Raw genomic sequence first — 14,418 nt, 5'->3', positions numbered from 1 at the left:
TGATCAAATAAATCAATGCAGAAAAAACATTCAACAAAATGTTTAACACCCATTTATGATAAAATCCCTAAGAAAAATAAGAATAGAAGGGAACTTCCTCAACTTGATAAAACACATCAGGTAACCTACAGGTGACATTGTACTTAAATGGTGAAAGACTTTTTTACCCCAACATCAAAACAAGACAAGGATATCTGCTTTCACCACTCCAGTCCAATATATTATGTGAAGCCCAGCACAAGACAGTAAAAGGAAACAAAAGGTATACAGATAGAAAGGAAGAAATAAAATTGTCCCTACTTGCAGATGATGCAATGGACTACATAGGAAATCCTAAGGAATCAAACTCTCAGAACTAACATGGGAGTTCAGCAAGCTGCAGGCTACAAGACCAACATACAAATCTCTATACACCAGCATTGAACACATGGAAGCTGAAATGTAAATGTAATATAATTTGTAATCACTCGTGAAGAATGAGATGCTTAGGTATAAATCTAACAAACATATCCAGGACTTGTACACTGAAAAATACAAAATGCTGATGAAAGACATCAAAGAAGATCCAAATAAATGGAGAGATATACTGTGTTTATGGATTGAAAGACTCAACATAGTAAAAAATGTCAATTCTCCCCAACTTCATATATAAGTTTAACTAAATTTCTTTTAAAAATCCCAGCAAAATTTTTTATAGACAATCTTATTTTTAAATTGACAATCTTATTTTAAAGTTGATATTGAAAGTCAAAGAATCTAGAATAGCTAAAAATAATTTTGAAAGAGAAGAATAATGTGAGAAGAATCACTGTACTTGATTTCAAGTCTTATATAGCCACAGTAATCAAGGTGGTGTAGTTATCACTGGAGGGATAGATTCACAAATCAATGAGACAGGACTAGCCCACACAAGCAGAGCTAAACTATTTTTTGACAAATGTACAAAAGCAATTAGATGTTGAAAGCATAGTCTTTTCAATAAATGTTACTGGAACAACTGGACATCCATAGGCCACAAAAAAAAAAAAAGGAAAAAGAATATGGAAAAGAAAAAGGATCTCGGCCTAAATGTCATACTTTATATGCAATAAACTCAAAATGGATCATAGATTTAAATATAAGATATAAAGCTATTAAACTTATAGAAGAAAACAGAAGAAAATCTTTAGGACCTACAGTCTGATAAAAAATACTTATGTATGAAATCATGATACATAGAAGAAAAAAATCAGTAAATTGAACTTCATCAAAATTTAAAACTTTTGCTGTGTGAAAGGCCCTGTTACAAGGATAAAAAACAAAACTACGGACTGGGAAAAAACACTTGCAAATTGCATATATAATAAATAACTCAAATCTAGATTACATAAAGAACACCCCAAATCCAATATTATAAAACAAATAAAAATTTATTTAGAAAAGGGGCAAAGGAGATGAACAGACATTTCACCAAAGAGGGTATACAAATGACAAAAAAGCTCATGGAAAGATGTTCAACTCTTCTAGTCACGAGTGAAATACAAATTAAGACCACAGTGAGGTATTAGGACACACCTACTAGGACAGCTACATTTTTTTTACTGACTACACCAACTGTTGGTGAGGATATGAAATAACTGGATCTCTCTTACACTGCTGGTGGGAATGTAAAATGTTACAACCACTCTGGAAAGTAGTTTGGTAGTTTCTTTAAAAAAGTAACCATTCATTTACCATACCACCCAGCGATTACACCCAGGGGCATTTATCCCAGAAAAATGAAAATTTATGTCCATACAAAATTTATGTCCATCCCATGCGCAGGGATGTTCATAGCAGCTTTGTAGGAGATCAAAGCTGGAAACAACCAAAACGTCCTTCACAGGTAAATGTTTTTGCAACACTGAAAACGAATGAACTATGTACTGATACACACAACAACTTGGATGGATAACAAGGGCGTTATAGTGAGTGGAAAAATTGCCACTCAAAGGTAGACTCCATTTATATAACATTCTCAAACTGACAAAATTACAGAGATGAAGAACAGGGCAATGATTGCCAGGGGTTAGGGATGTGGGGGAAGTGATGCACATGACTATAAAGATCAGCATGAGAGAAATCTTTGTAATGGTGGAACAGTTCTGCATGTTGATTGAGGTGACGTTTACAGAGTCCACAGTTTTTTGTGATAAAATATCATTGAACTATACATATACATAGTACCAGTGTCAATGTCTTTGATATTGTACTACCGCTATATAAGATGTAAACATCGGGGGAAATTAGATGAAAGATGCAGAAGACTGTCCTGTACAATCTTTGCAACTTCCTATAAATCAATAATTATTTCAAAACAAAATGTTTTTAAGTATGTCTTGTAGAAGCCAAGAAAACCAGCACTCAAATCCCACAGCTTTGTGGTCCCAGCTGGCTCTGTTTCAGGGAAGAGTCTGAGTCACTAGAAAGCACACCCCAGGAAGGCTACCAGATAGGAAATGCTTCTGTGGTTATTGCTGGTTGATTGGACAACCTCAATCCCTCTATTAACCTTCTGAGAACCTCAAGCTGAAGTTACTCCAAACAAGTGAGGGCAAAGAAAGCCAGTTGCTGGGAAATGGATTGGCAGTTCGCAGAGTGAAGTCATTTGTACTGAGAAGGCATCTCTCTGAGACCCCAGGAGGATTCCTGAAGTGCCACCAAGCAAACTAGGAGAAAACTGAGAATGAAGGAGGCTCCCCATATAGACTTCATCTCTTAAAACAAAAAGGAGCCAGAGTAACTTTCAGAATCTAAAAGGATTAGGGGATCAGACCAGTGGGCTAGTAGTGTTATAAATCTCTCCATGGGATTCACAATAGGACCCTTTGAACAATTTGGAAGAATGACATTGCTTGCACTATAGCTTGTGCTCTAAAGATGGATTGCTAGGCTTCCTTTCCCAGAGATTCTCTCCATAGAAGCCAGATCTACTATCCTGCATGTCTTTCTTGTGCCCACAGGACTTTCTGGGTTGGAAACAAAAGAAAACAGGAAGTTTGTGATCTAAATGTCAGTGGCTTCTTTCATTTTTTTAAAAAAATATTTTATATTGGCATATAATTGATTAACAATGTTGTTAGTTACAGGTGTACAGCAAAGTGATTCAGTTATACATATACATGTATATATTCTTTTTCAAACTCTTTTCCCATTTAGGTTGTTACAGAGTACTGAGCAGAGTTCCCCGTACTATACAGTAGGGCTTCTCTCTTTCTCTCTCTCTCTCTCTTTTTTTTTTTTTTGATATACCAGTGTACTCATTTATTGGTACCAAAAAACGTGCCCACTCACTGGAATTTGTGGTGCACCCATGGGATTAGTTACCATTCACTGCTTTCCACTAACTGGTGGCCAGTCCCCCTCACAAGGGATGAAGGAAGGATGGGCTGTGCAGAAGCTTCAGTTGAAGCCTCTTGTCAGAGAAGTCCCACCTCATGTTGTCCTCATCATGGCCTTCTGAGTCTGTGCTGAATCACAGGAGACTTTAGACAGGTTGTCTTGTTTAGGTCCATGCCCACCTTTGTCTTTATGAAATATGTGGCATTTTCATCTCATACATATGCACGTTTGAATCTTAAATAACTGGAGAATTTTCTCCAGGTACTTCTGGTTCTTGCTGGTTTGGTAACATTACTTCTGCTAACTTTGTTCATTCCCAGTAATTCTCTCTCTCTCTCTCTCTCTCACACACACACACACACACACACACACACACACACACACACACACACACATTCTCTTTAAGACCCATTCTTGTTGACGCTCCTGGGTGTTCCCTACAGAATCCTAGGAGTTCCCCTAACTTCCCAGTAGAGGGACCCCTGGTCTAATTCGTAAATCCTAATTTAGGCTAACCCACATCTAACCTGATGCTCCTTGACCCTCAGGGTGAGGAAAGTGAGCTGCATCTAACTCTGAGATAAACTGAGAGCCATCAACTGTTTTAAACAGGGTGAAACGTTATGCTCTGGGCAGCCGACATAGCAGTTTGCGTGAGAAGCAATACTGAAGGTAGACACCATGTCAAAGGCAGCTGCCAAGTCCAAGCAAGAAACAGTGGCTGCAGGGATGGAGAGAGGGTGAACACTCACCGTGCCATGTGGCAAACCTGGCAGGCCTGGATGACTGATCAAATGTGGGGCAGTGTCCACATGTTAGACTCTGGTTAGATGCCTATGTCCTTTCCAGTATCATGACAGTAGCTGAGAAGATGCCGCACATTGTGGGTGTGTCTGTAACTCTAAGGGTAAATTATTAATGTGCTAGGTGCCCAGCAGAAGCCACAGGGACCCTGGAGAGAGGACTCTGTCCATCACAGCCACAGTGATTAATTCTTGTCTGCTGACAATGTTGCTTTATGTACTGCTTTGACAGGCAACCAGCCCTTGTCTCTATGGCTCTTGGGAGGAATGATTTATAGTAATACAGTATTATTCTAAAATTTAGATCATCATTTCTAGGTAAGCATCCTAAGATATTACCTTGCTTATAACTTAACATCCTGTACAACCGTGCACTGGATTCCATCACTTTGGGAAGCATTTTAAATTTCTCTTCTTGAGGAGTCTACAGCTTAATCTGAAATGGCTGAGATCATTCCACAGCTTTGATGGGAACCTGCTAGCACCCACTTTCAAATTTTTCTGACACAGATTTCATCTCTCTGCTCTGCTGCATACAATTTTGTGCTGGAGAAAACTGTACGTGGTTTTCTGAGGAAGCCTTTGGTCTTTTCAGCAGAAAGCTCACTGGACCAGCTTGATGCTAGTATGTTTGTATGGGGGTGGTGAGCAGCTGTACATATCATAATGTCTCCTCCACTTTCCTAAACAGTTTTCCTTGTGAAAAAGCTTTTGCCCCCACTGCAGATTATTTCCATTCAATATATTCCTATATGAAGAGTTTCTAGGTAAGATAGTATTAATATTTTTAAATCTCTTGGAGATGCAGTTGACTGAATTTATTTCAGGGTAATTTGTAGTAATTTATAGTTTCATCAGCTGTATAAACTGGGTGCCAGTTTCATGATAACATTATTTGCATTGGATATTCCATGGGCTTTTATTTCATTCTATGCTAATTTAATAAATGAAAGCTGGAATACTGGTCTAATATTTATAATAGGTAATATTGTCCTCATGCATTAGTGAGGTGAAACAGTTTACAATGTCATTTTCCATTTGTATTTCTTTTGTTTTTTGTCACCTGATATCTTTTGCCCATTTAGTTTATAGAGGTTTTAGGTTTTCTTCATTTTACAATAAAAATCTTCATACTAAATTTATCTACATTTTAGAACTTTGAAATAATGGGTCTTGAATTTTCTCTCATTGCTTCTTACCCTGTAGTTTCCCATTTTCCTGGATTTTTGTTTTCTGCCTTTTGATTTCATAATGTCAGCTGTTCTTTCTTAAACGTTTCAGTTGAATATTTGGCCAATTTTGTTTGTTTTTAGTTACAATTGTATTATTATTGTAACTTATCTCTAATTACATTTTAACTCTATTCAGGTCTTAAGCCCTTGGCATTGCTTAAATTAGGTATTTGCTTTATATCCGATGATGGGATAAATGAGATTAAGGATTGTCAATGAGAAGTGAGCCTTTCTGCCCTGAAGTAAAGCCACACCTTAAGCATGGCACCAAAGTCACATGATGCTACTTTTCAAATTTTGCTCCACAAAAAGCGACTTGCTCAAGTCCATGAGAGAATGATTTGGAGAAAACTATAAAAACAATTATAAATAAACTAAAAACAAATAAGAAATACTAGACCTATGTGTCACTTTTCTGCTCCAGCAAAGCCTCTTTGGGGGATAGTTCTCAGTTGGGACAGTGCTGTTGCCTTCAATGGGCATTTGCTGTTGTTGTCAAAATAACTAGAGACTGATTGGGGCAGTAGCCCAATACTCTCTGAACCACGGAGCTTACAAGAAACTTCTTCAGAATTTCTGGAAAACCTGACCACTTGGACAACTTGCCAAAGATCCCCTGTAGCCAGGCAGGTCCCAGGGTGGGGGCAGTCGGGGAATGGACTCTCCATCTTATGAGTTCATCTCCTCCTCTAGAAACTCAGCTTCCTAAATGCAACTGGATTGGACATGGAGAGGAGGTTTCACCTTGCCCTATGACATAAGAGAAAAGAAGGAACGTTTGGGCCCAAATGGAAGCAGAATTATGGGCAAGGGTTATGCAGCAAGTACTAGCCTAAACCCAGGTATTTGGGATGTGAGTTTCTTCACGGCGGCAGGGGCTGCACTGAGCCACTGCAGGAGCGACAGAACTGTGGCAGACCACTAGGTGGCAGACGAATACCACTTTTGCCATTTACCTCCTCTCTGGCACTTCATCTTCACCAAGAGAAGGGGGGTTTAGGGGTGGGGTTCTGTATCCTTCTAGGACAGTAGAGATGGCAGCAGCGCTGATGGTCCCCATCCACGTGAAGACAGTGGTACCTTCAGGAAAGTCGTTTTGCACACACCAGCCTGGTCAGGTGTGCATGAATATCTTTCTCCGAAACTCTCCCGTCCACATCCACTCCCTCCCACACCAGGCCCTGTACCCAAGGGCTGACTAAGGCTATTTAGCACATCAGACGTTGCCAGCTGACTTCCCCTGTATGTTACAACTGATGCCCCCTCCCAGGAGCTTCAGCTAGACCTCCGTGTTGTCCCCCTCCTTCCCCCCGACCGCCTGCAATCTGCAGGATCCCCAGTTCAATGAAGCCTGGTATTTCCTTTTCCCTGTTATAAACCTGGATGTTTTGCAAGGAGTGTGTTTCAATGCCCGTGCCAATGTGTTGATGAAACCCACATGTCTTGAGCTGCTGGACACCCACCACTCACCACATGACTGACCAATGCCCCTTTGGCCAATTCATCCCTGTGGCTAACGAACTTGGTACTTGTGGTCCTGCAGCAGATGGTCCTCACTTCTCACATAACCTTAAGAAAATTTTCTGCTCCAAATTACAACATTATTGTCTTGGCACTGACATGTCCCATTTAATTATTCTACTTGAGCCTTAGACACTCACCTACAAAATGGGAATAATGCCTACTTTGAAGGATTATTGTGAGGAATCAAGAGGATTAAAAACCTCCTCTTGATTCAGCCTTGCTGACTTGACAAGTTTTACATTTGCTTTAATCTTACGTTTCACCACCCATTGCAATCACTGCCTAATTATAATGCATGTAGCACTGTCTTTGAAAAGCAGTTTTGTCACCGTGGTTTCTACTATCACTGGTAGTTGTCATGATGTTTAGCTGTATTTGGAGAGTATGGTAAAACTTGGCTCCTGCTATCTAGAATAAAAATTAGAATAAAGACAAACACTTCCATGTTATGCTGAAATTATATTTATATATAGATATAGATATAGATATTTACTTTTCTGCAGACAGCTTTTACTGATGAGTCATTTTAACGTTCAAAGAACAGCCTATTTTGATGCTACATAATCTGTACCAGAATGAGATGGATAGCTTCTCAAATTCATTTCACAAAGCCAGCACAACTCCGATAGCAAAACATAACAATTATAACACAAAACAGAGAATCACAGATCTCACTTAAAAATACAAATGCCAAAATACCAAATAGAACAGTAGCCAGTTGAAATCAACACCACATGAAAATGTACAAAGCTTTGGCAGATATGAAAGCAAATTGAAATTCAAACTTACACACAGAGAACTGGAACATAAACACCAGAAACAAAACGTCCCCCCCACCCCACCCTGTCAGTGGCCTCAGGCCGGGGACCCAAAGGAACAATGAGATATCGGCTAAACCACATTAGCGGGGAGGGGGGCTGCTGGTGGGGTCATCGGCTTTATCATCGGGGCCGGGCTCATCCTCATCCAAATCTTCAGACTCACACTCTGCCAGCGCTTCATAGTACTGGTATGGCCAGCACCGTGGATCTTTCTTATAGAGCTTGGCCAGAAACTTCAGGACAAACATCTTGCTGGTTTCGAGGAATGCTCGGGGGCCCCAGAGGAACTCATATTCTGCTGGCTCAGTAAAAGGGATTTGCCTGTACTCTAGGTACTTCTCCCTTACAAACACTTCGGTGATGAGCTTCCTTGTATTTCCGAAGAGACCGTGTGTCTCCCGGACATCCAGCCCTAACTTGTACAGAAAAGTAAAGATCAGGTCCTCCCTGACACAATTGCCTTTCATAAAGATGAGGCTCAGAACCACCATCAGGAGTCCTAACTTGGGCCTATCTAAATAGGATGACGCTGCTTCACCCTTCCGACCCTTGTTGATGAGAATATAAGAGTGGTTTTTGGGATCAATTTCCTTCAATTGATAACCAAAGACACACTCCAGCTTGTGGCTGGCACGGCTGATGATTTCTAAGCACTCATCTTTATATTCACGGATGATGAATTTCACCATCTCTGAGCGCTTGATGGGCACCTTGGCTTGGTCCTTGACCAAGAGGAACTGCACCAGTGCGTTTGCTCTCTCATCCAAGGGAGACAGTGGCTGAGTCTCCAGCTTGGGGTCATCTTGGGTTGCACCAAATCCCTGAGCAAGATTAGGGAGCTCAGAGATGATCAAGGACGGAGGGCTAACTGGGCTTTCCCAGAGACCCAGGGCCCTTGAGGTGCTCGGGCCTTCCCAGGCACTCAGGGCCCAAGAAGTGCTGGGTCCTTCCCAGCCACTCAGGATCCGGGAGGTACTCGGGCCCTCCCAGCCACTCAGGCCATGGGAGGTGCTCAGGCCCTCCCAGTCACACAGGACCTGGATAGGGGTTTGAACCTCCCAGTCATTGAAGTCCACACTTTCCCAGGGCCTGGGGGCCTGCCAGGTGCACATGCTCAGCATCTGGCCCCTGCCATCCTCCTCTTCAGTATTCAGATGCTTCTTCTTCCGGGTAGCCTTGCCCGAACGACGCGGAGGCTCAGCGGAGGTCTTCGAGGCCTCTTGAGTGGTGGCCATTGCCTTGGGAGCAGCTGCCGTCGCCATCAGGATGCTGGGCCCTGCCTTGGACGCCTTCGAGACATTCACATTGGGCTGTGGAACCCATGGGACTGCAGGCAAGGCCTCAATGCAGGCAAATGGATCCTGCAGAGCAAGTGGCAGTGACTTTGGGGTCTCTGAGGTGGCAGATGGGCCCTTGAAGGCATTAGAAGAGGCAGGCTGGAACTGGGAGGTAGATGGAAAGACCCTTGGGGTGGCAGTAAAGGTCTCGGATGTGGCAGGCAAGTTTTTCCAGGGAGTTGGTAGGTGTGCTCCAGCAGTTGGCATTGCCCTGGGAGCACAAAAAGTGCCACCGAAGATCATCCGGTCCTTTGAAGGAGCCTTGCGTTCCTTTGAAGAGGTCCTACGTTCTTTTGAAGAGGTCCTTCGGTCTATAGAGGAGGCCCTGGATTCTCCTGATGGAGTCATCAATGATTTAGCAGAGCCCATGGGAAAATTTGCCCCTGCTAAGGGGGCTCCGGGCTGGCCCTGCAAGGCTGACGGGGGGCCCTGCCAGGAGGACTGGAGTTGCATGGTTGGCAGCTCTGCCTGCGAGCCCGAGGGCTGGGCCTGCTGGGTGGGTAGCTGGATTTGCAGGGCCTTTTGGGAGGCGGGGGCCCCGTGAAAGGGCTGCTCCAGTTGAACCAGTGGTGGACCCTGCCTCTGGGCCTCCTGGGTGGGCAGGGCCTGCCAGAATTGCCCGGGGGCCTTTGGAGCCTGCCAGGCCAGACTGGCCTGGGCTTGCTGAACTTCCTGGAACTCCATTGAGGTTGGCATCTCGTGTGGCACCGGAGCTTGGCCTTTCGGGGCCTGCCAGATGATGGGTGGGCAGTGTACAGCCTGCGGGGCTGACAGTGCGGCCGGCAGAGGGGCTGGCATCACGGCCGGTGGCACCTGCGGAACAGCGGGAGGTGCGGTGGGCATCTGCGGTGCTGGAGGGGCCGTCGGCACCTGTGGGGCCGCCCGAATTGGTGGAGCCGCCCTCAACTGCGGGGTGGGCAGCCGAGCCTGCGGGGCCTGCCGCAGAGGTGGTGGGGGTGGCAGGGCCTGCCAGAGAGGCGGCGGGGTGGCCAGGACCTGCGGGGCAGGTCGGATGGGTGGCGGTGCCTGGCGGATCAGTGGAGGTGCCTGGCGGATTGGGGGTGGGGCCTGGCGCACCGGCGGGGGGCCAGGGCGGATGGGCGGTGGGCCCGGTCGGATGGGTGGTGGCCCCGGGCGCACAGGTAGAGGTGCCTGCCAGGCAATCGTTGGAGCAGGCCAGGTGACCTGTGTGGTCTGCCAGCCCAGGGGCGTGGTTGGCCAGCCTTGTGGTGGGGCCTGCCATCCCGGCGAGGTGGCCTGCCAGCCTGGGGGTGTGGCCAGCTGCGCTGGCGGGGCCTGTGGACCCTGGGGAACCTGCGGAGGAGCCCTTATAACCTGTGACTGGATCTGCAGGATCAGAGGCTGAGCCTGTGGGGCCCAGGAAGCCATAGGCTGCGCAGGTGGGGCCGGCGCAGGCGGCTGCACCATCGGGGCTCCTGTAGCTGGAGGCTGGGTGATTGGAGCTCTTGAGCCTGCAGGATGGATCATCAGGACTCCAGGACCTGGAGGCTTGGCCATCGGGGTTCCTGGAGGTGGAGGCTGGGCCATCAAGGGTGCCGGGGGTGGAGGCTGGGCTATCGGGGCTCCTGGAGCAGGAGGCTGGACCATCAGGACTCCCGGAGTCAGAGGCTGGGGAATCAGCACTCCTGGAGCTGGAGGCTGAGCCATAGGGGTCCCCGGAGGGGGAGGATGGGCCATCGGTGTCCCCGGAGGGGGAGGGTGAGCCATCGGTGTCCCCGGAGGGGGAGGATGCGCCATGGGGGTCCCCGGAGGGGGAGGATGCGCCATCGGGGTCCCCGGAGGGGGAGGATGCACCATTGGGGTCCCAGGAGGGGGAGGATGTGCCATCGGGGTCCCCGGAGGGGGAGGATGCGCCATCGGGGTCCCAGGAGGGGGAGGATGCGCCATTGGGGCTCCGGGAGCCGAAGGATGCATCATCAGGACTCCCGGAGTTGGAGGCTGGGCCATCGGGGCTCCCGGAGGGGGAGGATGGATCATCAGGACTCCCGGAGTTGGAGGCTTGCCCATCGGGCCTCCCAGAGGGGGAGCCTGGACCATCGGGCCCCCTAGGGCCGGAGGTTGGGCCATGGGAGCCACTGGGGCAGGCGGCTGGCCCTGCGGGGCCTCCCAAGCAGGCTGAGGTGCCTGCCAAGCGGCCAATGAAGCCTGCAAATCAATCGGAGGTGGATCCCAGGGGACTGGCGGAGCCCGAGAGGAGGCGGGCGGAGCCCGCATCAGAACCGTAGGGCGGCTATAGACCGGAGGCTTAGGGGCCTCCGCCGGGGGACTCGAATCACCCAAATTCTTACTTAGCTGCGACATGTCCTTTTGCTCTGACAGCTGGTGAGCCTTTTCCTCCGACAGCTGCTGGGCCTTTTCCTCCAGAGAGAAGAGAATGCCTACGTGGCTGCTGAGAGGATTCCTCCCTGCTGACTGGTGAATAGGAAGTGAGTGCCCTTAGCTCTGCAGCTTTCCGCAGTAAGGAGGAGGGGGGAAGGGGGCTCAATCCCGCCCCTTCTCCGCCCCCGACCACCACAAGTGGATAGTGCATAGGGGCGTCTACCAGAAATCCTGGCTGACACAAGATCCCTCCTCACTCTGTCCAGTCCCCAAATGCAGCCTCGTCAGACTCCCCATGGATGAGTTTTCACAGGGGAGTGACAGGAACAGATTTATGTTTTAGAAATCACTCTACTGCATTATAGAGTTGGGAACAGACCACTGGGAACATGGAAGGTATCCATGAAGGGGGAGATGGTGTGGTCTGAGCTCAGATACAGCAAAACCAGAGCTGGAGGAAGGGAAATATATATATATATATATATATATATATATATACACACACACACACACACACACACATATATATTTCAAGAGTGATAGTAGGCAGCTATTATAATTTAATGTAAGTGTGAAAGAGACGGAGAAGTCTGTCCTGGGAAAGTGGGAAATTGCTGGTGTAGATGATTTTCTTAGGGACACAGTAGAGGCTGGTAGGAAGAGAGATTGATGGGTATTGGATGGGACACGGTGATTTACAGTGCTGTGGACCTGCCAAAGAGAGATACCCTGCAGACACTCCTGTATAATGGCTTGGGATTCAGAAGATAAGTGAGCTGGGAGTCCAGATACTCTTCATGGAAATAGAGCTGTTGCAGGGATTGTGGATGCAGAAGAAGAGTGTTTAGGGTGAAACTCCTATGATAGGTCTTTCTTGGAGGATACAGGCATTTTCAGACCCAGGCAGAGAAAAAAGATGGCAAAGAATAGAGAAGAAAAGAGATCCTGGAAATTGAGATGTTCCGGACATCCATGAAAGGAAGCATTTTTAGTATGGGGGATAATTCCCATGGAATAACTGGGATGAAAGAACAAGGTAGGTTTCCTGTTGCTTTTTTATCAGTTGCAGAGCAAGAAAGAAATGGTAACAACGACAACCAAAAAAATGCACTAAAAAGTAATAAAATGGGCGAATGAATAGATAGATCCATGGTTCATATACAGGAAAAACAGATGAAGAGTAACACACAGAATTGGGGGGAAATCTACTCAGCCAAATTAGTTTAAAAATTAGGCAAACAATGTATTAACAGATAAAACAGAAGACATCAAATGTATTGAGTAACACTATACTACTTCATGATGAAAGGAAATGACAGTCTCAGCTCTAGTTGGGTAGTTTTCTGGAAATATACAAAATACTAAATATCAAAGATGTTTAGTTTAGAAGAGACTATTTGCAGCCTAGGGCAAGAGTCTGGAGTGACGAAAAAACCATGAAAGGTGCCACAAGGGGGCAGACGAGAATGATGAAGGCTACACCCCACTCCTCCTGCAGTACCCTCAAATTTGATAATTTATGAATCCCAGTGAAGGCATATACACACTCCCAAGTTTACTATTGCCTTAAATAATGAAATAATAATTTGGGAGTGAGGTTTCAGTAGTTTTTCTGGCAATTGAAGGGATGAGAAATGAATTGTTATCCCCCAGGAACATCTTCTTTTCAGAGGCCAGCAGCTCTTCCCTGGTGGCTGATGATGTGTCATGCCTATATAACCCCAGAAAGATGCTTCTACAGAATGGATATGCCATGTCTCATGGTTTCAGATCCCTCCTGTGGGTTAATAATAGTCAGTCCATATAAGAGTTCTCAGTTTGATGGGGTTTAGAACTAACGACATTATGGGCGCCAACTCTGGGCCCATAACCCTCATGTTCCCCTATTACCAACACTGTCACATAACAGTTGCTGGCTGTGGATGGCTTTGGGAAAATCAGTTTATTTTTCAGCCTATGACATTTCTACCCTCAATAAAGCACACTTTTTCCTCCTCTAATTCCAATATATAAATTCATCAGAGATCAAGTTCTCCCACTAACCATTTGTTTTTCAGGATTATGGCAGATTTAACTTTTGGTCCACCATGCTGTGGGTCATCCCACACAGTAAATGGTTACCAGCAGGGCTCAGTTGTTCTCACGGAGGTTGGAGCTTAATGAATAGCACTGCCACACAACGTCAATTCCCACCAAATCCATTATGTCAAAGGAGGCCCAGTTTATGCCCACGGATGATACAGGAGCCAAAAGCAAATTATCAGGAATTATGAAGAGGCGGGCAATGTAGGTGTCATTATAAGTGGAAGGTAGTCAAGGTAGCACCTTTGCAACTCTTTGGTTAACATTATTGAACTATCTGAGAAAAATTGGGGTATGAGTATTCAGTGGTTCTGCTGGGTCCAGTAATGGTGGGTGAATTGGGTTTATTCTTCCCTGGAAAATACATCCGCCTGTTTTAGACAATCAGTGCTCTCAGACTCAGGACACTTGATGACCTAGCTACCCACAAATTTCCTATTTACAATGTCAGTAACACCTGAGGAACCGAGTGACATATAGCCCCTTTGTGAAGGTTGACTGTTTTAATATTGATAAAAGCAAAACCCAATAATGTCCTGAGTCTAGTGGGTTTGAACTACAAGCTTTAAATAGGTCTCCAAAAACCCCTCTTCTCCTTGTGGAATGTTCTAGCTTCCTGAGGCTCCCACAACCCTTCTGTGCATATGCTCTCCCATCTCCATACCTCTGATCCAAGTGTTGTCAAATTCCCTTTCCTTCCTTCTCCATGAAACAGCTTAAAAATCCAAGGTGCATAGAAAATAAAAGACACACACACACACACACACATATATATATATATGTATATACAAAACATCTATGGAATGTAGGTGTCTGTCTGTCTTCTAATTAGAAAGGACTTCTCAGTATTTGCATAAGTATATAACAAAAGGATAGCACAAGTAATGGAAAAGATTGGGGGAAGGAGAAATGAGGCAAG

The 14,418-nt window shown here is 45.7% G+C and overlaps 1 protein-coding gene across 2 annotated transcripts; it reads right to left on the bottom strand.

Annotated features, from left to right (window-relative positions):
- Positions 1-7,432: 7,432 nt before the first annotated feature.
- Positions 7,433-11,503, bottom strand: MAGEL2 (MAGE family member L2). Of its 2 annotated transcripts, XM_036841318.1 has the most exons (2): positions 11,387-11,474; positions 7,433-10,603 (listed from the first exon to the last, which is right to left on the bottom strand). In XM_036841318.1, exons 1-2 carry the CDS (start codon positions 11,397-11,399, stop codon positions 7,821-7,823), a joined length of 2,796 nt encoding a protein of 931 aa, XP_036697213.1. In that variant the 5' UTR covers positions 11,400-11,474; the 3' UTR covers positions 7,433-7,820. The 2 variants fall into 2 exon arrangements, with proteins under 2 accessions (XP_036697213.1, XP_036697212.1); XM_036841317.1 differs by having other exon boundaries at positions 7,433-11,503.
- Between the last annotated feature and the right edge of the window lie 2,915 nt (positions 11,504-14,418).

The sequence above is a fragment of the Balaenoptera musculus genome, chromosome 2 (genome assembly GCF_009873245.2).
Source record: "Balaenoptera musculus isolate JJ_BM4_2016_0621 chromosome 2, mBalMus1.pri.v3, whole genome shotgun sequence".
Lineage (NCBI taxonomy): Eukaryota > Metazoa > Chordata > Mammalia > Artiodactyla > Balaenopteridae > Balaenoptera > Balaenoptera musculus.
This window is presented reverse-complemented; position numbering and strand designations above follow the sequence as displayed.

Bases quoted from the DNA above. Each gene is read 5' to 3' on its own strand.
- MAGEL2 (XM_036841317.1), bottom strand. From the start codon at position 11,399: ATGTCGCAGCTAAGTAAGAATTTGGGTGATTCGAGTCCCCCGGCGGAG.